Here is a 27,277-nt window from a genome sequence, read left to right on the forward strand (position 1 = left end):
ATTTTCAAGTCTGCATGCCTAAACTCATGAAGACACTTCCTCTTTGATGAATGATTCGTATATGCCTATATAAATTGGATAATCTGCTGTACCCCACATACAGCTGCACTTGGTCATATACTGCCTTGAACCATGCTTTTCCACTGTCAAAATGCTATCAATCAAAAGCGTCTATCAAGCACCTTCTATGTGCTGGGTGCTTTGGACAGAAAGGCAAAGTGAAACAAGTAGTCCCTGCCCTTGAAGAGCTTACAGTCTAGCTGGGGGAGACAACATGTACACCTATGGGAATGTACGAGATAGGTGACAAGGTACTTTGCTGGGGAAAGCACTAACCGCTGGGGGAATCAGGGAAGACATCATGTAGGCGTCATTCGAGCGGAGCCTGAAAGAAACCCGATTTTCTAAGAAGTGAAAGGGAGGAAGGAGTCCATTGAAGCATAAATGGGTATTTACAGCACAAATGGGGGAAGGAATGGAGATGGAAGAGGGCATGTTGTTTATGAAGAATGATAAGAAGGCCAGTTTGGCATAACCACAAAGTGCATGGAGGGAGAATACTGTGTAATAAGCCTAAAAAGGCAGGCTAGTGCTAGGTTATAAAGGGCTTTGAATGACAAGTAGAGTTTATATTTTTATCTTTGAAATAATAGGGAGCCATTGAAGGTCATTGAGTAAGAGAGTCACTTGATCAGAACTGCATTTAAGGAAAATCACTTTGACATCTGGTTGGAGGATGGATTATAATGGGAAGAGACTTAAGACAAAGAGGTGAATTAGGAGGCTGTTATAATAATCATGAGGAAAAGTGATTTGGTTCTAATGGTGGTGATTGTGTGAGGAGAGGGAAGAGGATAGATAAAAAAAATGTAGAGGGAGAAAGAACAAATTTTTGCAATTGATTGGATTTGTAGGGTAGGGTGGGAAAGTTAGGAATGAGGCCACTAGGTTTGTGAGTCTGGGTAATGGGAAGGTTGTTGGTACCTTCAACAGAAATAGGGAAGTTTAGGAAAGGGGTGGGTTTGGGGGCAAAGATAATGACTTCTGTTTGGATCTATTAAGCTTGAGATGCCTATGCAACATCCATTTGGAAATGTGCAATAGGACATTGGGGATGCAAGGCTGGCTCTCATCTTGTACTCTGAGGATCTACAGCTTATTGCAGGCCAGGAACATGCCTCTTCCCCTCCCTGATCCCCCAATATCAAACAGAGTGCTGACTACTGAGCAGAGCAAAAACTTGGTCAGCTGAATAAGATTTTTCCCTCATCTGTATTGCTCTTTTGATCCTAACTGCCTCATTGAGAAGAAGACTGCAAAAATGTTAGAAGTAGAAAGATAGACACATTCAAGAATGGTGGGGGGAGGGTTGATAGCAACAACCAGTTGGAATCTTTTCAAGGTCACAGTCTGTAGAAAACAAATCCAGGGAAACGCTTGGCCATTATCTAGCCTTCTCTTATTCTGTACCTTTCCATATGGGTTACTCCAGTGTGGTTTGTGTACATAAGGTTATGACCTTTTCTCTTTTCAGAATTTGATGTGCAAACCATCCATTAACAAAAGCCACAAAATTCTTCTCTTGTATTTTCTGAATAGATGGGAGAGAAATGTTCAACATGTGTTCTCATGCTTCTTCCCACAGCCATTTTCTCACCCCCAATTTTCACTAACTTACCTCAGCTCTCCCCTAAAGCTCAAAAAGAATTTCCAAAAGTCACTGGCCTTTTACCCTACCCCTGGATGTCTCTGTGCATTGCTGCATTTGCCCTTTCGTTCACACTCTTCTCATCTGGATTGTCTTCCTCTTCCTCTTACTTGAATTCTGTTCATCTTTCAAGACTCATCTCACATCTGTTTCCTCCACAAGACCTTCCCTGACCACTCAATCCCTAGCAATCTCTTTCTTTTCTGAATTCCTAATCCATTTTGGACCAATAACTCCTAATATATGGTTAATCCTTTGCCACTGTTTGGAAATTTACCATGTATTATCTGGTCTATATAGGCAGTACAGGGAGTAGGAAGGGACTGAACTTAGAGGCAGGTGGTCACATCTCACCTCTGATCTTTATTAGCAAAAGACCCATGGGCAAGCCACTTAATTTCTTCAAGCCTCAATTTCCTCATCTATAAAATGGGGATTGTAATATCTACCTCAGGAAAGTTAGTTGGTGCAGTGGATAGAAAGACTCATCTTCCTGAGCTCAAATTTGGCCTCAGACAATTACTAGCTGTGTGACCCTGGGCAAGTCACTTTAACCCTGTTTATCTCAGTTTCCTCATCTGTAAAATGAGCTAGAGAAAGAAATGGCAAACCACATCAATATCTTTGCAACGAAAACCCCAAAAAGTGTCACAAAGAGTCAGACACTACTGAAAAATGATTAAATAACAAAGTGTATAAGAAATAAATATAATGGGAATAAATAGTAATTAATACAAGTAGTTAGGGAGGACACTAGCAGCTGAGGAGATCAGCAAAAGTTTTGAAAACTTTAAAATGCTGTATAAATGTAGGTTATTATTTCTATGTCCTCTATGTTCAACTAGACTAGAAGCCCCTTGGGGATGTGCACTCTGTCTTTGACATCTTTGCATTCTGGGGCAGCTAGGTGGTGCAGTGGATAGAGCACTGGCCCTGGAGTCAGGATGACCTGAGTTCAAATCTGGCCTCAGACACTTACTTAGCTGTGTGGCCCTGGGCAAGTCACTTAACCTTTGTTAACTCATTCTGAAACATGTAGAAGTAAAATTTTCCTGAAGCATGTTTTCTAAAATGTATTTTTAACATTCATTAAAAAAATTTAAATTCTAAATTCTCTCACCCTCCATCCTTTTCCTGACCCCTTGAGAAGGCAAACATTATGATACTCATTATATATGTAAAGTCATACAAAACATATTACTATATTGGCCATGTTGCAAAAAAAAAAAAGGCAAGAAGAATAAAGAAAGTGAAGAAAAATATGTTGAAGCATGTTATCTCCCCCTCCCCCCACCAGTTTATAGGCAATATTTCTGGCCAGTTTTCTATCAAAAGCCTTTGCTGATAGCTTAACCCCTTCCTTTGATTTTTATCTTTGGCAAGAGAGACCCAGCTAGTTATAACTTCTTCAAAGCTGAGACAGTAAATTATTATTCTAAGCCTTCCAATTAGAATGTTGAGTGAGAAGCCATCAGATAGATATAGTCCTTCTATGCCAGCATAATGTCTTCTCCTTGATTCTTTTCTCCAATTATTTTTTTCTTCCCCTCACAGGCCTTTTCTCCACATTTAGCACTTTGAAGCTAGGCTATAGCTTTACTCATTTCACACCAAACTTTAGCAATCACTTCAAACAAGATCAGATGCCTTTGCCTCCAAAATACAGTTCCCTTCTTTGAAAGGAATCGTGTCTTTTTTTCAAAGAGTTAAAAATTCAATAGCATTATAATATAATTTTATGACATCTTTAAACCAAAAATAATAAGATTTTTTTATAGTCAAATGATTTTAGCTCAAACAATAGCACAAGGTATATCCAAAAAGTAGCTTAACTTCTGAATGTGATACTGAATATTGTTTTCATTGCTTTCTCAAAATAAATTAGTTACACAGAGCATATTTTTCCTTCCTGTGGTACTAATAATCAAACTTCTTCTTATCTATTTTCTTTTCCCAAGAATAATGCTGTGGCCTTAAAAATGCATGTACTTGAAAATGGTTATTTAACCGGTACTGATTTCAGTTAGCTATAAAATAGAAGGTGTTGAGCAGATATATGAAACAACTATTAATTTTCAGAATATTGTTTCATTATTGAATTTCAGCTAAGTGGTTTATGACAAGGTCATAGCATTGTGAAAAGGGAAAATATTCAACCAAGAGTTTTTGTGAATTACGTATGTATAACTTTGTGACTCTTCTTTGTTTGATAAGCTGATCGACCAATATTTATTGAGGTTCCACTATCTGCTAAACACAAGGCCTCAGTGCTTTAGAGGAAACCAAAAATCTGGCCTCAGACACTTACTAGCTGTGTGACCCTGGGCAAGTCACTTAACCACAACTGCCTCAAAAAAAAAAAGGGAAGAAACAAAAGCACATGAGATAGTTTCTTCTCCTCCAGGAACTTAACATTCTCAAAGAAGAAATAAGACAGGTGGACATGGGGTCATAACTTTAGATCTGGATGGAAATAACCCTAACCCTAACCCCTTACTTTCAAATGAGGAAACTGAAGGCAGAAGAGGGCAAAAGATTTGTTCCCGTCACACAAACAGAGCGGGGGAGCTGGGATTTGAATCTGGCTTCTTCTAGCTCCAAAGCTATGATCTTTTCACTGTATTGTGCGGCCTCTCCTTTATATTTCTAGACCCTAGGTTCCTATTAGTGTGGATAATGAATCACATAAAGTGGCCACATGGATTCAAATTCACATTTGAAGTCATATGCAAAATGGGGTGATTGGTTCAACTCCATGGAGATATGCAGTGCTAATTTAAAAATGCACGCACTTCACGGCATTCATTATTTGCACTAATAAGGACCTAGCTGCTCTTTCTTCTCAATACCCAGGTAAAGTAGGTGACATAAGTATCAATATCCAAAAACTAGGTGGTACAGTGGGTGCTTTATCTAGAGAAAGGATGACCTGAGTTCAAATCTAGCCTTAGGTACTTACTAGATGTATGACTCTGGGCAAGTCACTTAAAATCTCTCAGCCTCTATTTTCTCATCTGTGAAATGGGGATAATAAAATACCTCCCAGGATTGTTCTGAGGATAAAATGAGATAATATTGATAAAGTACTTTGCAAACTTTAAAATGCTATATAAGTGCTATTGCTGTCATTATTGTCCCATTTTGTGAGTAAGGAATCTATTTTATGAGTCAGAGATGTTAAATGGATTGCCCATGATTATATAACTAGTAAATATTAGGGCTAAGACAGGAGCCCTGCTTTCCTGGTTCCAAATTTACTGAAACCACACTATCCACAACTTGAAAAGCCATGATAACTAATAGCACAGGATGGTATAAAATCAGTGGTAAATGGGAAATAAAATATGAACTATAGAAGTTCAGAGGAGAGAGAAACCATTTGGACCTGGGATGCTTAAAGAAGGTTTCTCAGGTCAAGTGAGCTCTGAATAGGCATGTGCTTAATAAGTACCATTCAGTGATGAGAGTTTAGCACCCCTTCCCCTTACTTCTGAGCAGGATGACTGCTTCCTATCCACTATTAAGATACTTTTAATCATCTACTGATAAAACTCCACGAATATATTGAAGCTACAACCCCTTTCTCTTCAGGCTGGTTTTTTTTCCTGCTGGTCTCGAGGTGTAAGGATGACCGTCTGAGCTAGGGAAGGTTGGTATGGGGTTGTGCCCTTCCTCAACACTGGGCTCACAACTACAAGCTCATGGCCTTCCAGGCAAGCCTATGTCTGGGATAGGGCTGCTTCTGTTGGTGTCTTCTTTCCTTTGGTTCAGGGCCTTGTGAGACCATGAAAGGTAACTGGTGTGTTCCCCCTCCATCATGTATGCCCAAGGGAATACTACAAATGAATGAATAAATAAGCATTTATTAGATGCTTTACTATGTGCTAGTCACTGTGCTCAGCTCTAGGGATACAAAGAACAAAGTACAAGAAAGAACAATAGTTTTTGCCCTCAAGGAGCTTACATTCGAATTTGTCGTGGTGGTTGAGTTGTTTCAGTCATGTTTGACTCTTCATGGTCTCATCTGGAGTTTTCTTGACAAAGATTTTGGAGTGGTTTGCCATGCCTTTCTCCAGCTCATTTTATAGATAAGGAAACTAGGGCAAACAGCATTGAGTGACTAGCCCAGGGTCACACAGTTGGTAAGCTAGATTTGAACTGAGGTCTTCCTGACTCCAGGCCCTGGCCTCTATCCATTGCATCACCAACTGCCCTCACATTTTAATAAAGGAAGACACTGGGGGAATGACAGTCAGGGAAGAATGTCAAAATAGGAGTGCTTATTTGATTATTATTCCCAAAATTAGAGTTGGAAAGATAGGAGTAGGGGGAAGGGGAAAGAAGCGTGGCACAAAGCTAGATGACTGGGAAATGGCTTGGTAGGTCTAGGTTCAGAGTAGATAAGGAGAGAGCTCACTAAACCCAGAGTATAAGGGACCAGAAATCACATTGGCATTTCAGGGCAGAGGGTCTTTGACGTATCATATATAATCACTTCCTAGATTACCATAATGGACCATGTCATAGTTTCTTTTTTTTTAATTAATTAATTAATTTTTAGTTTTCAACATTCACTTCCACAAGATTGTGTTCCAAATTTTCTCCCTATCTTTCCCCTCCTCCCACCCCAAGACAGTATGGATTCTGAATACCCTTTCCCCCATTTCTGCTCTCCGTTCTATCACCCCCGCTTCTTTTATCCCCTTCCCATTCTATATATCATAGTTTCTTAAAACATCTGGGGGCTGCTAGATGGCACAGTGGATAGAACACTGACTGTGGAGTCAAGAGTTTAAATCCGGCATCTGCTTACTAGCTGATTACCTTACCGAACAGCGGCCCCCCCCAAAAAAAAACAAAACACATCTGTAGCACTTTCTGATATTATGGTAAGATGACATACATTCCTTGAAATTTGAATGACATTGGGAATCTCTGAGGGATGATAATAATAACAACCAGTATTTATACAGTGCATACTATGTGCCAAGCAAACACTGTGTTAAGTGCTTTACAAATACAATCTTGTTTTATCCTTATAACAATCCTGGGAGATAGGTGCTATTATTATTCCCATTTTACAGATGAGGAAACTGTTCAGGTAAGGTTATTGTGACCTTGGATAACTTGTTTAATATCCCTAGGCCTTAATTTCTTCACCAGAAGAAGGGTTGAACTGCAGGTCCTCTGAGGTCCCTTCCTGTTCTCTATCTTTGATCCTATGATTTCTTTGAGTTTTCTATTCATTTCTTTTTTACCTGCCCTCTTAACTTTTTAATCTTCTCATATCGCTTCCCTCTATAATCAAGCAACACTGAACTTCTTGCTGTTTCTCATGCAAGATATTCCATCTCTTTACTTATACCCTTTCACTGGCCGTCTCCCCATGTCTGGAATGCTTTCCCTCCTCATTTCTGCCTCTTAACTGGCTTTCCTGCCTTTCTTCAAAATTCAGTTCAAGTCCCATCTTCTTCTTCTTCTTCTTCTTTTTTTTTGAATAGGCAATGGGGTTAAGTGACTTGGCCAGGGTCACACAGCTAGTGTGTCTGAGGCCAGATTTGAATTCAGGTACTCCTGACTCCAAGGCCGGTGCTCTATCCACTGTGCCACCTCACTGCCTTTTAAGTCCCCTCTTGTGCAAGATGTTCATATTCCTCTCTGTCCCCCTACTAGTGCCTTCTCTCTAAAATTGCCTCCAGTCATAGTAAGCATGTATTACGTGTGTATACATATATGTGTATATGTAAGCATATTGTATGTATACACATACGCACATATGTCTTGCTTTCATGTTTGTCTGTGTCATTAGAATGTGAGCTTCAGAAGCTTTTTCCTGATCCCTTTACCCATAGTGCCTTCCCACAGAGATTACCTCCAACTATGTGTGTATGTATATATGTGTATGTGTGTATATAGCATAGTCTGTGTGTGTATACACACACACACACACACACACACACACACTCTCTCTCTCTCCATATATTTGTGTGCATGTTTGTGTTTATGTGTGTGCGTTTGCCTATAGTTGTTTGCCTATTGTTTGCTATATCAGACTGTTTTTGCCTTTCTATGCCTTTCCATAACTTAGCACAGAGCCTGGCATGTAGTAGGCACTTAGTAAATGCTTGTTGACTTGACTTGCTGTTAATTGGTTGTGATGTTTCCCATTCCCACATTTCCTGGAAAAAGTTAAATGGAAATCATGGAGAGATAGCATCCTAATGACTGTTCCTGCTTTATCTTACTCATTTCCCTAGTTTTGTTTTTTTTTTTAAATGTCAGAGGACTTTTTTCTTTTCATCTGCCAACTCCGTCAAGTCATGATAACATTAAGTAATTTAAATTGAGGGTTTAAAAAATAAGTTTGAGTGGCATTTTTTAATCAAGAGCAAATTTCAGATCTTTGTTGAAGACTCTGATGTAGAGGAAAGCTGCTCTTTTTCCCATGTAACTTCTAAGACTAATACAGTATTGTTGTTTGAGGAGGAAAACCTCTGAGTGACCTTTGAGTTTGAAGACATTCCCTGGCCCACAAGACCAAGGCCCAAATGATTTTAGTGTAAGAGAAAGGGCTAATGTTCATGCCTGTCAGTCCTAGGATTCTGTGGCCGACCTGAACAAAGAAAGGCTTTGTTATAGAAAATGGACAGGGGGAAGGGAGAATGTAAAGATGAAAGACACTGAAGGACAGGTTGAAATTACACTAGCATACAAAATAAAAACTGAAAATTAAGAACTGTCCCCTCATCCTTAGGCCAGACCTCTAAAAGTGAATGAAATTCCCTCTCAGAGACTCAGAAATTGCAGTGTATTGGAGAAAGGCTTATCCCACTGAAGCTAAGGAATGAGTTCCTGAGGCTAATGTGTGGGTAAATATGGCTGAGAAGAACCAGGAGTTAGAACCAAAATGACTCTAAGATGGAAGAGGAGTAGTGGTCATCTGCATGGGTCTTTCATGTTCATTATATTTCCATGGCTAAAAGCAGCTGTTGGAGCCAAAAAGAAATCTGGCAGCAAAATTCAGTTGCAGATTTGGAGGGAGAGCCTAATAAACACTGGCCAGAAATGTAGTTCTGGTAACAGTCATTCTGATGAAAGAGAAAACAGGTAAAAAAGAAGAATGTATAGATACTTACCTATATGTTTCATAGGTAAAAGAGAAAGACATATAGGTACTCGCCTATATATTTTACACAAATGTTACAAGTTGTATATAATATATTATGTATTAAATATATTATTTATAATATATTATACATGAAATATATAATGAAATATGTAATATATATGAAATATACATAATTTCTAATGTACTTGTATAAAACATATAGGCAAGTACCTATATGTCTTTCTCTTTTATTTGTTTTCTCCTTCTCATGACTTATGTTTGTACAGACCCCAGCATCTTCCACATGAGGCTCTCTGAGAGTGGACGCTCCTTTTACTGGTCAGCGCCAAAACAGTCTTAAATGTTTATTTATGAGTATATGGTTATGGTCAAAATTAATGTTTTACATGAGGAAGGCAATATCTTCCACAGCCATTATTATCTTCAGGAATTCAATTCCACTTTCCTTCTTCCCACCATCCTCATCAGAACCACTGATCTCCTGAATCAGGAGTTTTAAGAATTGCAAATTCCACAGAGGAAATGAATGAATGAATTATGCATTCATTAAATGCTTACTACATACAAAGCACTGTGCTAAGTTCTGGGGACAGAAACAGAAAAGCAAGACTGTCCTTGATTGTAAGGAGCTCACATTCTAATGGGGGACACTGTCTACCTACCTTTCTGCCTATCTACCTATCCTTCTATCTATCTGTCTGTCTGTCTATCTATCTATCTATCTATCTATCTATCTATCTATCTATCTATCTATCTATCCATCTATCTATCTAGTTTCAGATACATGTCAGATGGAAAAGTCTCATAGTCCTTAGGGTTCATTGGCAGAGCAGATAGTAATGGCTCTTCTTTACTGTCATTTTCACTGGTAAAATCATATCATTTTCTGATGTTGAACCATTTTCTACCAAGATTTTTGATTTCCTGTATAATTCTCATTTGGCAGAGTCCAAGTTCATTTTAAATGGATCAACTTCTTAATGTTTTCAGAGAGATTGTTTGCAGGATGAATTGTATATTTTTTTCTTCCAGCACAGTCACTAAGAAGGCCTTGGCAATCAAGGTGTTTTGCATTTCTACAGAGGAAACCAAATTAAGCCAAGTTTGAAACATGAGAAAATGAATACAGACCAAGTAATATAATCTTATTGGCCTGATTTTTAGGCAAATTGATTTTTCTGGGAATTTACAAGATATAGGCCATAAATTGTCAGAGTAAGAAAGAGCCTTAGAAGTTGTTTTACAACTGAGACTGAAAGAAGTTTAAGGATTTTTAAAAGACCACACCGTTTTTGTTAAGCCAGGACTAAATTATTGTTTTCCTGACTCCCAATCAATGCTCTATCATATCTATCTATTTGGCCACATGTTATCATTATTTTTAAATTATTGATTAATTTAATTGATATTTAATTGATTTTTATTTTTATTTATAAATATAATTATTGTATATAACATATACATAACACAATAAAATATTGTATTAATATGATACAAATATAACATAATAATATAACATATGTGATAAAATAAAAATAATAAAACATATTACATAATAAAATATATTTAAATTAATTAATAATTGAATTATCAATATTTTTAAAAATTTCTTTGATGGCTTATACTTTCATGTCCCATTCATTTCCAAATATATCCCTCTCATCTTCCTTATCCAGAGACTTCCCTCGTAACAACATTTTTTAAAAAGAGAAAATAGACAATTAAGCAAAACCAGTAAACACTTTGCATTTGACAGTATATCCACATCCACATTGCCTCACCTCTGCAGTAAGGAGAGCAAGGTGCATTTTCTCAACTCTTCTGAGAGTTCATTTAGTTTCCGTTTTGTTTGTTTTCCACTTATATTGTTTTGATTATTGTGTATATTGTTTTCCTAATTCTGCTTACTTCATTCTTTGTCCATTTATGTAAGTTTTCCCATGTTTCTTTGAATTCTTCATAGTCATTGTTTCCTATTGTACAGTAATATATCATTTCATTCATTTATCACAATTTGTTTAGGCATTTTCCAACTAATGAGCACATTGGGAAGATTTTTCAATGAAGCGATAAGAATTTCAGAAAAGAGTTCTTTCAGAAAGGAGATACTCCTCACTAGCTGTATCCCATGTTTGGTCTTATCCATCTAAGTGAGGAGTAGGATGGTCAGAAGGCAAGTCATGTGGCAAAAGGGTTGACTCTGAGGCAGAGAAAAGAAAGTGAAAAAGAACAACTATAATTGAAAGGTTACAGAACCAAGTAGAAGGAAACTGTAGAGAATCCATTTTTCATTTCATTCAAGAAAGAGAAAACATTAACCTCTAGTCTGCTGAAGACAATACTCAATTTAAGTTCTAGACTCTACTAAGACAAGATCCCAGAAGACAGGAGATTTCTGAAGCCTGGTTTCCTTTAACTTGAAGAAACGAAAAGTTTGAATGATGTTTCACCATCAAATCTAAATTGGACTGCAATTTCCCCCCTAAGGCAGCACCAGATGATGTGTGCCTTTCCTGTCATTGATAGAGAAATGCCTAAAATTAATCAAATTGAGATATTCATGGCAGCTGTTGGAATTTTATTCCTTCCAAACCTCCTGGTCCCTCTTATCATCACTAATATAAATGTATCTTTCAGATTTGTTCAGTATCCTTTATTGGGAAATTGTCTAAATATTTCCAAATGATCTCTGTTATTTCAAGATGATACTATTTTCTTGCCATTTATGTCCTCTTGTTAAGAATCAAGCCAGGCAATGAATGGTAAAAGCATCTTTCCTAGCCTTCAAACTAGCATTTCCATATGGCATTTGAAATCACTTGAAGATGCTATAATAATAACTTTTGTTTATATAGCATTTTAAAGTTTGCAAAGTGCTTTTCATGTATTATTTCATTTTATCCTCACATCAATCTTTTGAGTTAGGCGCTGTTATTATCCCTGTTTTGCAGATGAGAAAACTAAGACTCATCCAGGTTTAGTGATTTGCTTAGGAAACTCACGTGTTTTTGACTTTTCAAGGAAACTGACTCAGTTTGCTCATCTGTAAAACAAAAGGTCATTTAGTCTAGGCTACAGCCAAACAGGAATGCCCTGTGTAGCATTCCTGACAAGCAATCATCCAGTTTTCTCTTGAAGACCATCACCTCAAACAGGGACCTGAAAACTGCCTGTCTGCAACTTTCACCTCATTCCAACTTTTGCCCTATGAGACTATTACTAGCAATAACAATCACAGCTAGCATTTATAGAGCACGCTAAGGTTTGCAAAACACTTTACGTGTTATCTCTTTGATCCTCACGACAATCCTATGAGACAGGTGCTATTATTATACAGATAAGGAAACTGAGTCATAGAGAGGGTAAGTGAGTTGCCAGTAAGTGCTTGAGGGAAGATTTGAACTCAGGACTTCCTGACACCAAGTCTAGCACTGTATGGACTGTTCCACTCCCTTTTAAATACTAACAGTTCTAACTAGACTAAATTCACATTTGGTAATTCATAAAGAATTTTGAGAGAAATCTGTATTCCCAAAACCCCCCACCTATGTTAACTTTACTATACAGTACTGTGCTTGCTCTCTCTCTCTCTCTCTCTCTCTCTCTCTCTCTCTCTCTCTCTCTCTCTCTCTCTCTCTCTCTCCCTCCTCCCCCTGTTCCAGCACACTGGACACTCTGCAGCCTTCCCCCCCCCAAACAAAACAGACCAAACATAAAAACCCCAAAACCCTCCAAGTGAAGGCACTGGACCTGTGGGGAGGCCTCCACTGTCTCTGCCACTGGATCTGGGGCTTGGCAGGCCCCCCCATGACTGGCCTCTGCACCTCCTGCTCCTCCTCCTGCTCTCACTTCTTTGTCCCCCGCCCCCATTGAATGCTGTCATACTTCTGGACACTGATTGATCCCAGTCTCCTAGACTGAATAATGCATCCACTGCAATATTCTTTAAAATATTCTTTGATGACTTATACTTTCATGTCACATTCATTTCCAAATATATCCCTCGCATCTTTCTTATCCAAAGAAACTTCCCTTGTAATAACGTTTTTTAGAAAGAGAAAATAGACAATTAAGCAATACCAGTAAACACATTGCATCTGACAGTATATCCACATCCACATTGTCTCACCTGTGCAAAAAAGGAGAGCAAGGTGCATATGTATGTGACAGCTAGGTGATGCAGCAGATAGAGCATTGGGCTTAGAATGAGGAAGATTCATCTTCAGAGTTCAAATATGGCCTGAGACATTTACTAGCTATGTGACCCTGGACAAGTCACTTAACCCTACTTGCCTCAGTTTGCTTGACTATTGTGTTTGTCCTTTGCTTTCGAAGAGGATCATGACATCAGGTACATCATGACATGATTTGCAATTGACTTTGATTTGAGTGAGGGAGGGCTATGCAAGGTTACCAGCCTCACTTTCTCCTCCAGAGCCGTATGGATCCAGTGGCCAGATATAGATTAGGACAACTAGAGATGGCCCCCTCTCAACTATAAAATTAACTGGAGAAGGAAATGGCAAACCCCTCCAGTATCTTGGCCAAGAAAATGGGGCCATGAAAAGTTGGAAATGACAAATGACTGAACAACAACATATATGTGTTTGGATATGTATATATGATAAGTAATAATATATAATATTTACAATAATATACATGAAATATAGTATATCATCATAATAGCATACAACACACACACAGATAGATAGATAATCCTTTATTGTCCTCTACTTGTTTCATAACTTGTTCCTATGTCTCCTCCTTAGGCTATAAACTCCTTCAGGATACCTCTTTCTCCCAAAGCAGCCAGATGTATACAGTAGGCACTTATAAATGGCATTTGTTTGTTGGTATTCACCTGGTTGGATTTTTAGCTCTCATTCCCTCTTCAATGTACTACTCAGTGTACATGGCCTGTTTTTGTTTTTGTTTTTTGGGTTTGGTTTTTTTTTTTGGGGGGGTGTAGACCTGTGTTTTCATTAGCATAGGGAATTCCTGGTGAGGAAAATCCTTCTACCTACACAGATCAGCAACTCTACTGCAATCCTGGGTCTGGGAGAGCTCCCTGGAGCACTTGAAGGTTAAATGATTTGCCCAGAGTCGCACAGCCAGTAAGTAATCAGACGGGGACTTGTATCCCGGATACCCTGACTTTGAGGCCAGATCTCTATTCACTGGGCTGCACTGTCTCTCATTGTTCATGGCTATAGTTTTAAAATCCCCAGACTGTCTCTGACAGCCAGTTCCTTTTTAGTTAGTGGCCACGGTTCTTCTTGTAGTTCATTCTTTTATAAATAGATATAACAAAAAATATAGGGAGAGATTTTTATAGTAAAGGTTCAATTATATTTGCTAGCAAATGTACACATAAATGGTACAGAATTTTCTTGTGGTTGACAGAAGTGTTCTTCATCTTTTCCTAAATTCTCACCACTTCAGCCTGGATAAGTAAATGGAAATCCTGCACAAAATAGTTCATGTGATACAGTTGCAAGTGTTCAAATAAACTGTGACTGTTTCTTTTTAGTGAACATTTTTAACATATCCTCAAAAATAATCAAGATTAACCACATGGTAATGCTACTAAACTTTTGTACTCATAGAAATTGCAAATAGAAAAGACATCCTAATTCCTCTTGTCCAATCTTCTTTGGTTTTAGGCCTGAATTTACTAGTAGATTTCTCTGCCATATGATCATAGGATTTAGAGATTGTCTTGTCCAACCCCCTCATTTTGTAGAAGGAGAAATTAAAATCCAGAGAAGTGAAAAAGCTGACCAAGGTCACACTACTAGTAAACACCACAGCCAGGTCCTCCCACCATCTGGCCAGGGCTCTTTCCATTCTATAATGCTCCCCCTCTAGAGAAATAATTTAACCTTTCTGAACCTTCTTTTTTTAATTTTGCCCATCTGGAGAATGAGAAGCTATCTCTTTTTAAAACTCTTTCCTATCACTGATGGTAAGATGGATTTATATTGATATGCTAATCTTTGTATATATCTTGGATAACTTAGAGTCATCATCATATGAGTTTTAAATGCAGCTCTTTTTGGTCTGGTGATGCATCTTGACTTGATTTCTCTTTGATAATAATAATAATTATAATACTAACAATTTAAAAATAACTCATATTTAAATAGTACTTTAAGATCAGTCAGTAAACATTTATTAAGAGCCCACTATGTGAAGGCACTGTGCCAAGCTCTGGAGAATCAAAGGAGGCAAAAGATAGTCCCTGCCCTTGAGGAGCAACTTCCCCATAGTACGACTGCTTGAGAACCAGGACTTGTCCCTATTCAACATTCTTTCAGTGACTTGGATGGAGGGATCGACAGCCTGATTGTCAAATAGGCTGATGATTCTAAGTTTAGAGGATTAGCTACCTCCAATGGTAGAGGCAGGATCCCCCCAAATCTAACCAGTCTAGAACAGGGATCGGGAGCCTGTGGCCTTGAGGCCACATGTGGCCCTCTAGGTCCTCAACTGCGGCCTTCTAACCAAATCCAAACCTCACAGAACAGATTCTTTTATTAAGTTCCCAAAGGGTCTGCACTCTTCTCTTTTCTCTCTGCATTCTTTCACTTGGCAATCTTATCCATCGTCATGGTTTCAGGTACCATTTCTAGGAACATATCTCTAGAGCTGATGTATCTAGTTCTAGCTCTCTTCTTCTAGCATGTCCAGAGCTCTTGATTTGGACTCAGAAGACCTGAATTTGAATCCTTTCTAACTTATTACCTGTCTGACATTGGGATAGTAATTTACTACAATTTGTTGTTGTTATTGTTCAGTCATATCCTACTCTTTGTGACCCTATCTGGGGTTTTCTTGGCAAAGGTACTGGAGCGGTTTGCCAGTTCCTTCTCCAGCTCATTTTACAGATGAAGAAACTGAGGCAAACAGTTAAGTGACTTGCCCAGGGTCACACAGCTGGTAAGTGTCTGAGGCTGGATTTGAATTCTGGAAGATGAATCTTCCTGTTTCCAGGCTTGGCACTCAATCCACTGCGCCCCCTAGCTGCAGGTTATTCACCTGTAAAATGTGGGGTCACCTATTCCACATTTAGGTTCTCTTCTAAGGGTATCCTTTTGGAACTTTCCTTGGTATATGGGGTGAGATGTTGTCTATACCTACTTTCTGCCAGACAACCCAGAAGTTTTTGTTGAATAATGAAGTCTTACCCCAGTAGCCCAAATCTTTGTGTTTATCACAAATAAATGTAACCTATCACTAGGCTATTGGGTTCATTTGTTTCAGTATATTGTGCACCTAATCTGTTTCACTGATCAACTTCTATTTCTTGACTAGTACAAAATTTTTTGACCAAATTGTATTATTTCAAGCAAGTTCCCAATCAAGTCCTAATTTTTCTCATTTGTAAACCTTCTTCTCCCCTATGCCTATGGAGTAGAATATGGGTGTAGGTTGTGTTTCCGGATGATCCCAGCCCTAGGGGCCTGAATAATGAGTTAAAATAAAGTATTTGAATTTCACTGTGGGAGACAAGGAAGACATAACTTATCTGCTTATATGTTATGTATCTTTTGGTAGAATGTAAGCATCTTGAGGACCAGGACTGCTTTTCTTATCATTTACCATTATCCTTTCATTATCAACCCCAGTGCCTAGCTATGCCTTGCTTAGGGTATTGCATACTCCCATACTCCTACTTCATACTCCCAGTTCAAATGCTCATAGAATTGCACTGATTGACCTCTAAGGCACCTTCCAACTTGAAGTCCTGTGATCTTTTCAATCACTTTGCAAATCACTTTATAATCCTGCTAGGAACAGCAGACAAATGCTCTGATTTAAATATCATCAGTGATATTTGATTAAGTAAGAGCAGAGACTGAATTTAAAATAACGTATTTTGAATTACAAACTATGGAAACTGCTGAGGCAGATTTTTCTGCTAATTTTGAATAATGCATAGCTTTCCCATCCGAGTGCTATGAATATTGCAAAATCAGTTGAGGAAAAGCAATTATGAAATTCTAGAGCTGAAGCCAAGTCATCTAGTTCTACAGCCTCATTTTACAGAGGAAGGCACTGAGGCCTGAGGGATGAAGTGGCTAATCAGAAGTCACATATGCCAATTCATTTCAGAGATAGAACCCAGGTCTTTGAACCTTGAATATAAGACTGATAGGTGGCTAGGTGGATAAAATATTTGTTTTGGAGTAGGGAAGACCTGAGTTCAAATCCTTCTCCAGATACTTACTAGCTGTGTGACCATTGGCAAGTCATTTAACATCTCTGAGCCTCAGTTTCCTTATCTGTAAAATGAGGATGATAATATCAATTCTCTCACAAAGTTGTTGTAAGAGTTAAATGAAATAATATATAAAATAACTTGCAAACTTTAAAGTGTTGGGCAACTAGGTGGCGCAGTGGATAGAGCACCAGCTCTGGAGTTAGGAGGACCTGAGTTCAAATTTGGCCCCAGACACTTGACACTTACTAGCTGTGTGACCCTGGGCAAGTCACTTAACCCCATTGCCTAGCCAAAAAAAAATACTTTAAGGTGTTGTATAAAGGTCAGTTATTATTACTATTATCACATTGTAATTGTCTCTCAAAGAAGGAAACTCGATAGGAAAGTCTAAAAGGGTCATTGCAAATTCAAGGGCTTATTTTAGGCTCCTATTTCATTCATATCTTCCTGTCCTCTTCTGACTTAACTTTATAGTGGGACATAGTGCTAATGTGGGAACGTGTAGATTTCACTGGTGCGTTCACATGTGGCAGGGCAGACGATCATATACTATTGAGGTTTTGTTGAGGGAATTGTTATCCAGGTATGGTTGTGACCAGATGGCCTCTTCTGAGACTCTATGATAATTACTCCAAACTCTGCCCAATGGATGGATTTCCTTCTACAGATTTTCCAATGAGTCCAGTTCAAGCCATGATGTAATATCTACATGGCTTTGCCTATAATAGTATTTTTAAAAATCAATTGAATGTGTGACTGTTTAAAAATGTATAGATAACATTGCTCTAGATGACAATATATAGGAGTACAATTAAAACTTTCCATTGGTGTCTCATGGGACTTTTCTGTACACTTAAAAGTGAAAGTGTTACTTGTTGAGATACAAGACTTTAAATACTTAGACTTGAAAATACGGGAGCTTTTCTGGATGACTAGGATAAGATGATGAAGACTTCACTGAGAAATAGTATTAAATAGACATTTTAGGACATTAAACCTGGAAAAGAGAAGAATCGGCAGGGCATGGTAGTGATCTTCAGATTGCTAGCAGACTGAAATGCTGTCACAAATGAAACATGTATTAGATTTGTTCCTTTTCTGGCCTCAGACAATAGAACTGGAATAATGGTTGAAAACTCCAAAGAAGTAAATTTAATTTTGATGTCAGGAAAAGCTGCCTATCATGAGAGATATCCCAGGGTGGAATGGGTTGCCTTGGGAAATAGGGGACTCTGCCTCTTGGGAGGTCTTCAGGCAGATGCTGGATGACCACTTGTGTGTATGGCAGCGGGGATTCTTTCTTTGGGGGTGAATTGGCCTCGATGGCCAATAAGGTCTCTCTTCCAAATCTGGAATTCTCTGATTCTGTGAGTTTAAACTTTTAGGGCTCTTCGTGTGGTACATTTTACCACAAGGATGAGTAAGATTCTCCCTCCTCAGAAGCCAAGAGTTGGAGCAATAAGTATACAATGTCTAACAAGCAACTAGGGACCCATCCTAGACAAGCAGTCCATTAGTCACAGGAAGGGTACACGTGCTCCTAAAAATCCACACGTGCTCTTACTGACAGACAGCAAGGGTGAGGTGTCTAAACTCAGGAGTCTGGCTGCTGGGTCTGGTGCCAAGTAGAATGTGCAGGCTGATTTGAAAGATAGGCCAGGAAACCAAACATTACAGCTAATAAGTCAGGAATTGTAATCTCCAGGTCAGCAAGAGCAAAAGAGGACCAAGCGTACCCTGTGATGTTGAAAAAACAGGTTAGCACACGTACTCCTATTGAGCACCCTTGGGTCCATCTGTCATCCTTGTCACAATAACAAGAGAGATTAGCATCATATCTAAGCAAGGGGGAAAGCAAACAAACAGGAGCCTGTATCCATCAAGTATTTGGAACCAAATATGAGAAAGAATAATGACAGCTCAGTCCAGAATAGTAGAGTCCAGCGTTTTCCAAGCACAAGCTGTGTGGCCTTGGGCAAGCTAATCTCTTTTACCTCAGTTTCTCATCTATGTAATGGAGATAACAATCCGTGCACTTAATATATTGCAGGGTGGTTATATTTGTTCGTATTTGTTTGCTCGTTGTCTCCTCCATTAGATTGTGAGCTCCTTGAGAGCAGGGTCTGTTTTTTGCCTCTTTTTGTATCCCCAGTGCTTGGAACATTTCCTGGCACATAGTAGGATTACAGTCTGGCTCCAACTTATTTTTCCAATCTTATCGTCCTCTACAAATTCCATGGTCCCCCCACACTGACCTTCTGCTCTTCCTCATATATGACACTTCATTTCCTGTCTTTGTGCCTTTGCTTAGGCTGGACCCACTGCCTGGAATGCACTTACTCTCTCCTGACATCTGCCTCTTAGAATCCCTGATTTCTTTCAGAACTATGTTCAAACATCACCTTTTATGTCAGGTCTTTTCTGATACTTCTCATTGCTAGGGTATTCCACCCCACCCCAATACTTGGTATGTATTCTGTATGTTTGTGCATTATTTTATTAATGTTGGGAGCTCCCCAGAGGAGATACTTTCATCTGTAACATAAAATCTTGACTAAGGCACAGAAGGTTGTGATTTGTCCAGGGTGACACAGCCAGTGTGGAAGATGAAGTATGAGCCCAAGTCTTCCTGACTCTGAGGCTAGGCTAGCTCGAAGTAGATGACCAACAGAGAGATATTTATTCAATACTTAGGGAACCTAGATGCCACAGTAAAGAGAGCATTGGACCTAAAGTCAAGAAGACCTGAGTTCAAATCCTACCTCTGACACTTACTAGCTGAGTGACCCTGGGAAGGGCGCTTAATCCATTTCAACTTCAGATTCCTTTTTCTCTAAAATGGGGATAATAATAACCTTCCTCACAGGATTGTTGTATCAAATGAGAGTACTGTATAAATGTTAGCTGCTGCTACTTACTAGGCATTGTGCTAAGCACTGGGGCTGTAAATACAGTCAAACAAGATAATCCCTGACCTCAAGGGGCACCCCTTCTAATGGGAGAAGATGAACTGGAAAGGGGATAGTACTTAAACAGCTGTGTGGTATGAATATGGTAGGGAAGTGGTATGAAGGTCTGGTTCATGTGGTGGAGACAAAGGGAAAGGGAAAGGTACAGGAGAAGGGAAGAGTGTGTTGGACTAGATGTCTGATGAGGATCTTTTCCCTTCTGTCTCTAAATCTTCAATCCTATCATCTCATGATCTTTCACCTTTTCAAAATGACTGCCTTTTGTCACTTTCCAGGACAAGATTCTAAGCAAAGTGATATATAGTAGAAGCTTAATAAATACCTATTGATTGATTGAGGACAAAGTATCATTGAACAGTAAATGCATATATATAAGGCCTGTTCTAGTAAATTCCATTAATACATAGTACCCCAGCTAAAACTGATTTAGCTTGGACCCAGTTGAATTTTCCATATGGGTTTTTCATTTCAGAAAATCCTTACTGATAAAGCCTCATCTTGTCTTTGCTCTGAAACTGTTCTACAGTCTTTCTACAGCCTATATAATAGTTTGTTCTGCAAGCCAGATGTAATAATTCTGGCAGATATGGTCCCTATGGATTATTTATGTGTACAATTGATTTGTACCTATGAAAACCTTCAGTTTATTAACAGAGGTCTGTTAAATAGAAAAGAAGTATAAATTGGTTTGGATTTTTATGAGGCTGAATCATCAAAATCAAGCTCAGGCTTTTCTGATGGTTCCAAGTTTCTAATGGAAATTCAAATTTTTCAAAACTTAGCAACTTGTTTGTTTATTTTCGCTCTGACAGTTAAAATTCGTGTCTTTTGCAGATGTGTGATAATGTTATTTTATAAGGAAATGTCACTTGCAATCATTTATGAGTATGTGTTATTTGCAGTGTGCCAACAATACACACTGCATGGGCCACACTGTATGTACAGACAGGGTCTGTGCCCCCAAGGCCTATGATTAAACTTAGATAACTTTAGGAACAGGAAAGTGAGAAGTTGGAATAATAAGCAAAGAGTGGATGCCACATTCTAAGTGGGCCAGATTTTCACTTTAGTATCAAAATCTATTGACTTTAGAGGACTCCTGGGAAGTGGGAGCCTTAACCATGTAGTCTACAGTCCAGTCAAACTGGCCATCTTAATAGCTAATAATAATAGCTGACATTTATATAGCTCTTACTGTGTGCCAGGTTCTGTCCTGTTTTACAAATATCGTCTCATTTGATCCTCATGATAACCCTGGGAGGTAGATGCTATTATTAATTGTCCCCAGTTTAGAGATGGAGAAACTGAAGCAAACAGAGGTTAAGTGACTTGCCTAGGATCACATAGCTAGTAAGTGTCTGGGTCACGTTCGAATTCAGGTCTTCCTGACTCCAAATCAGGGCTCTGTGCACTGTGGGGCCACCTAGCTGCCTTCTTGTTGTTGATGCACAACTCTTCATCTCCCATCCTTGTGCACAGGCCTAGAGTACAAGCTCTCTCTTAGACTCCTGGTTTTCTTCAGAGCTCAGCTCAAGTTCTATTCTCTATGGAACCTTTTGTAATTTCTCCAGGTGCTAATGCCTCTCCAGAAGTCAGTCATCTTGCATATGTTTTGTATATACTTATACGGATACATGTTCTCTTCTCCATAGACTGTAACGTTCTTGAGGTCAAGGACTTTAATTTTTGTCGAGTATTTCCAGTGTTTAGCATAGTGTCTAGCACATAACAAATGCTTGTTGGTTGATTCATTGATTGAAAGCAAGGATTTGTTCCTCTGTGTGTGTTGTGGCCGGGGCAGGGGGGGGGGGTGAGTGAGTGGATTTTTCTTAATTAAACAAATGGATCTCATAAGCTTCCATGCGCTCAGTTATCCTCACTATCATATCAGATCTATTTATCCAAACTTAACCTCTCTCTTCTTTGAGCTACTAGGCAGAGCAATGGATTAGATAAGAGTGCTGGGTCTGGAGTCAGGAAGACCTGAGTTCAAATCTGGTTTCAGACACTTATTGGCTGTGTGACTCTAGGCAAGTCACTTAACCCAGTTTGCCTCAGTTTTCTCATCTGTAAAATGAGCTGGAGAAGGAAATGGCAAATCACTTCAGTATGTTTGCCAAAGAAGACCCAAAATGGAGTCATTATGAGTTGGATGTGACTGAAACAACTGAACAGCAACAACAACACACACACACTTTTTTTCCCCAAAAACTTTGAATTTAGCTGAACTTTAAACTGAAAGCTCTCCCTAATAGTCCCTTTCCTTATACCTGCCCTTCTTTGGCTACCAAAAACCTTTAAAGCTTCTGTAAATATTTCGCCTATTCTAAATAGCATTCTAATGGTGCTTGTCGCAACAGGTTTATCAGGCGTTAAGGGAGAGAAAGGAAATCCAGGCATTGGGAGTCAAGGACCCAGAGGCCCCCCTGGACCTGCAGGTAACGTATTCTACCAAAGCTATGGTGGGAGGCAAACTTAAATTCTTGTACTTCCTTGTCATTCCAAGCTGGGAAAAGCTGTAATGTCTATTTCTTTATTTCTTTTTTTTAATTTTTTTTTGGTGGGGGGGGGGACACTTGGGGTAAAGTGGCTTGCCCAGGGTCACACAGCTAGTGTCAAGTGTTTGGTCTGAGGCCAGATTTGAGCTCAGGTCCTCCTGACTTCAGGGCTGGTGCTCTATCCACTGTGCTACCTAGCTGCCCCCTTGTAATGTCTATTTCCGTGACTCACTTGACATTTCTCTATTTCTCATTCAAATGATTGGGATATTCAAGGGAGAGTTGTGTGTGTGTGTATGTGTGTGTGACTGTAATTGGCGAAGCTCCTAAACATTTATCCTCATTTAGTCATAATTATGCCTAAAGGTTATGCAGTGTGCCAGGATGGTTGTGGTCTTACACATCTAATATAGAATTTATAGCTTTCTATATGTTCTTCTTGTCTTCTGATGATAAAATCGGCTCTCCAGATTACAAATAGACAATGTTATGTTTTAGTCTGATTGAATTAAAGTCATTATAGAGTTTTTTTTTCAGGCCCTGATGACGGCTTTAAAAAAGCTGTTTAGAAAGAATGAGCTTCATAGTACATTTTGGAGTAAAGTAGATTTCCTTACTATTCAGTTTTAAAGATTTCATGGCTAATTGGAGATTTCTTGAGCAAGGAGAGAATCGCACCAATTAATCTATTTATTTAACAAGTTTTATTAAGTGCCTACTATGTGCCAAGCTTTGTGCCTTTAACTTGATTGTTTCATTCATGTATTGATATAAATACAGTGAATGAAATGATCCCTACTTTCAACTTGAAGACCTTTCAGACACTTTGAATCCAGCCTGATAGATGGCCTCAAAGCACCTTTGAGCTCAGAAAATTTTAACTCTTTCTGAATTTTCACTGAGCCCCACTACTTAGAGACAGCTGGTGGCACAGTAATTAGATACAGCACTGGGCTTGAAGTCAGGAAGAACTGAGTTCAAATCTGACCTCAGATACTTATTAGCTATGTGACTTTGGGCAAGTCACTTAGCCTGTTTGCCTTAGTTTTGTTAAATGTAAAATGAGTTAGAGAAGGAAATGGCAAATCACTCCAGTATCTTTGCCAAGAAAACTCCAAATAGGATATCCTAGGATTCTTACACATAAGAATTAGAAAACAACAACTTTTTATTTTATGGAAAATGCTGTTGGTCAAAATGTACTCGTTTCTCTTAGACTACCCAGAAGATACTAGTTAAGAATGAATTTTGCTTTTTGCTATCCTGAGATGATTTAGACATTTGCCTAAAGGAGGAAGGGAGTCCCATGGGTATTTTCATTGCATTTTCCATTAGCAGGGAATGAACTGGGAAGGAGCAGATGCAAAGTGAAGAACATTTATATGTAAGGAAGAGATACCTGAAGAGCAAGTTTGTTTATTTCCATTAGGAGGTTTAGTTTACTTTCCTAAATAATATTAACGCTAACAGTCAATCTAATTATACATTTGCGCTCTCATAGGACCTGCAGGTGAGGGTCGAACTGGTAGCCCTGGGCCACAAGGTTCACCTGGTCCACGAGGTCCACCTGGTCACCTAGGTGTACCTGGGCCACAGGGACCTTCAGGTCAACCTGGCTACTGTGACCCTTCTTCCTGTTCCAGTTATGGTGTTGGAGGTGAGTATGGTCCACAGTGGTGGTGGTAATGGGCCTGTGTGTTATGGGGGAGGGAAGGAAAAGACACTGAGCAATGGTGAGTGGGAAGTATAGTTCAAGTTTAACAAAGGCCAGAATCATCTGGGAGAGATGTCCTAAATTCTATAAAGTATATATGTATATATGAAAATATGTATATAGGAAAATAAGTAGCCCCTTCAAAAAAAAAAGTCAAAGGTAGATATATTGAAAACAGCAAATTCCAGGTTTTCCTAATTTCCCTCTTCCCAGTCCTAGAATATTCAGGGAAATAATTGGAGGCACTGACTTTGTAGTTGATAGTTAGAAAGAATTAGTAGGAATCTTATAGCTTCACCCTTTTTTGCTGCTCTGATATGGTCAAGGTCTCTTGGCAAGAATATTCATATTGAGGAGAGCCTTCTCCAGTTGTCATCATAATGAACAGAATTCCCTAGTTTCATTCATGGGATTCATCTAGTACTGCTATTACCACTTCCACTACTACTACTACTACAGCAACTACTACTATTACATACATGTTAGGAGACTAAGAATAATTTTAGCAAGAAGCAAAATTATTAATATAATAACCTCTCCTCATTACTAACTACTAAAGTGAGATCCTGATAAGTAATTGTTCTCCTTAAACACTTCCATCAAATGCATGTTGTCAGAGGGTATGCTCTGCAGATAAATGCTTTCAGGCATCATTTCACAAATGAAATTGTATAAGGACCTTCATTGCTAGAGCTCTAGGGAAAAGAGAAAGTGCTTGCTGGACATGAACGTATCTACCATGGCAGGACTGTTAACCTTGGTAACCAAACATCCAGAATGAAGCTTGTCTGATGTCTGTTTCTTTGTTGTTCATCTTTTCCTACCCTTGTTCCCTCCACTCCTCGGACTGCCATTCTGTCTTTAAAGACGTGATCCCTTACAATGATTACCAGCATTGAAGCGAAAGCCTTTGATTCTGATTGCATTTTTCCCTTGCATTTGGCCGTGGATACAGAACTACCATATGGACCACCACCACCAAAGCTTGACCTAGTAGCTTGTGCACAATCATTGTTCTCACACCATTAAATGAGATTACTCATCACATTTGCCCTCTCCCTTTTCACCTTCACTCCTTCCAAACTTTTGTGGTCTTCACATCATTAAGCAACATAATGAGAAAAATTGGAATTTGATAAAGACAAAACCACATCACAGAAACTAACCAGCACAGCTCCAAAATGAAAATAGGCATATCAGCCTGCCCAGTGCACACCCCCCAAAAAAATTCACTCAGGAAACATACGTATAATCAGATTAGCAAAATCTGGTGTCTGATCTTTGCTGCTCATCACTTGCCTGAAGTATGTGGGTATGGTGCATTCCTTTTCTTTCCTGGTGACGATTTTCTGATAACATTGAATTATCCAGTAATGATTTGGGTTTCTCCTCACTCCTTCTTCACTTTCCGCCTCTCCTGTCTTGTTGCTTTCATAATCCTGCCAAATGTTTTCAGTGCTCCTTTTTATAAATTAAAGGGATAATGTCTCAATAGTTGGCTGTGATACCAGTTTCCTAATGACTGCTCTCATGTTTTGCTTTTTTCCTCTTTTGCTAACCATTTGCATCCTCTTGGTGGTGGTGGTGGGTTAAGGTGGACATAGTAATCCAAGTGGTCAAGATATCCCTTGAATTCAATTATGACATAACTAATTCAACCCATGGCCCTGAGAACCTATGATATGATGGGGAACAGAGTTTATGGTTCCTGGGTCCTGTCCTTGGCTAGTCTCATACCCCCAGTCTTCCTATCCAGCACCTGACCCTGATCAGCCGGAGTTCACACCTGTTCGAGAGGATTTGGAAGATCTGATCTGATGGCCCCAGGAACCAATTATTCCAAAAGGAACTGGAAAATCCATTAAAAAAACTCTTAAGGCATTGTTATTAAAAGAAAATGTTGGTATATGATTTGTATGGTTCACTTGTAAAGCTCTTGTTCAGTAAGTAGCCTAATTTTCCCTCTTAGAAAATATTTGCAGGGTGATTATATTGTTATGATTATTATTGTTTAATAATGAAAACAAAAAAAGGATCATCCTCTTACCTTGGGTAGTAAGAACAAAACAATTTAAAAAAAAACCCAAACCCCAAAACCTTGTACATTGGCCACTGTCTTTAAAGAATGGTGTTTCCTTTTGCTGTTTTAAATGTCTGCCAGATTATTCCTGTTTTATTGGGAAAGTACTCAGCAAAGAACAAAATATCCACCTCCAACCCTGGAAGCTACCCCCCTGCTCTAATAGACAGTTTGAAATCCCAGAATTATATAGTCTTAATTAGATTAGGGAAAAATGGGCCCCCAGGAGAAATGTGGTAAAAGGGCATTCCAAGTTTACCTCAGGGACCCAATAAATGAACTCATTGATTGTAAGAAAGGCCCCCTCTATGGAAAGAATGCTGTCAGGAAAACACCATTTTGCATTGTGGGTCAAGCCAACCCTAATTACCCTGACATATTTTGCCAGGCTCTCGGAACCAAGGACTTTTTAGTACGTCTTTGCAGTCAGTGGTTTTACAAACAAATATTCTTTTTTTGTGTTTGAGAAATGAATTGCTATCCTAAAGCGGTGACCCTCCCTCAATCTAAAGAGAGATCTGTATTTAATGAAAGAATTTCTTTAGTTTTCGGTTGCTGGGACTTCTTCATTGCATCTACACGGATTGGTGTGAACACGCAGATAATTTATTGTTTACCTTATCTCCATTCTGTTTTGTAAGCAAATAAAAGCTGTAAACTATGTTTGAATGAACTTGTCTCAGTTTATTTATTTAAATTTATTTAAGTTATTAAATATTTAAATTTAAATTTATTTAAACTTCATATTTGAGCCATAAATAAAACAGAATCATCTTGCCCTGCTTATGATTTTTCTTTGTCCCCTTTTTCTACTCTCCATACTCTCATACTTTTAGACATCTTTTTGGCCTGAACCTATGATTTAATTGGTGTAGGGAACTCTCACTGAGTAAATTCCAATGTGTATTGGCACATGCTGTGCAGTTTATTACACCTGCAAATTTCCTGTGTTACC

At 38.8% G+C, this 27,277-nt stretch overlaps 1 protein-coding gene across 2 annotated transcripts in view; it reads left to right on the forward strand.

Moving 5' to 3' along the window:
* Positions 1–26,991, forward strand: part of COL14A1 (collagen type XIV alpha 1 chain) — a 246,208-nt gene extending 219,217 nt beyond the window's left edge. Inside the window, exons 47-49 of one of the 2 annotated variants that reach the window (XM_020964970.2) lie at positions 22,391–22,468; positions 24,030–24,185; positions 25,999–26,991. In XM_020964970.2, coding sequence (XP_020820629.1) covers positions 22,391–22,468; positions 24,030–24,185; positions 25,999–26,060 — 296 coding nt within the window. In that variant the 3' untranslated portion in view covers positions 26,061–26,991. Of the gene's footprint in view, positions 1–22,390; positions 22,469–24,029; positions 24,186–25,109 lie in introns of both variants that reach the window. The other variant, XM_020964971.2, reaches the window with a different exon arrangement.
* The last annotated feature ends 286 nt before the right edge of the window (positions 26,992–27,277 follow it).

Source organism: Phascolarctos cinereus, unplaced genomic scaffold, assembly GCF_003287225.1.
Source record: "Phascolarctos cinereus isolate Bilbo 61053 unplaced genomic scaffold, phaCin_HiC Scaffold_4;HRSCAF=312, whole genome shotgun sequence".
In the NCBI taxonomy this organism is placed as follows: domain Eukaryota; kingdom Metazoa; phylum Chordata; class Mammalia; order Diprotodontia; family Phascolarctidae; genus Phascolarctos; species Phascolarctos cinereus.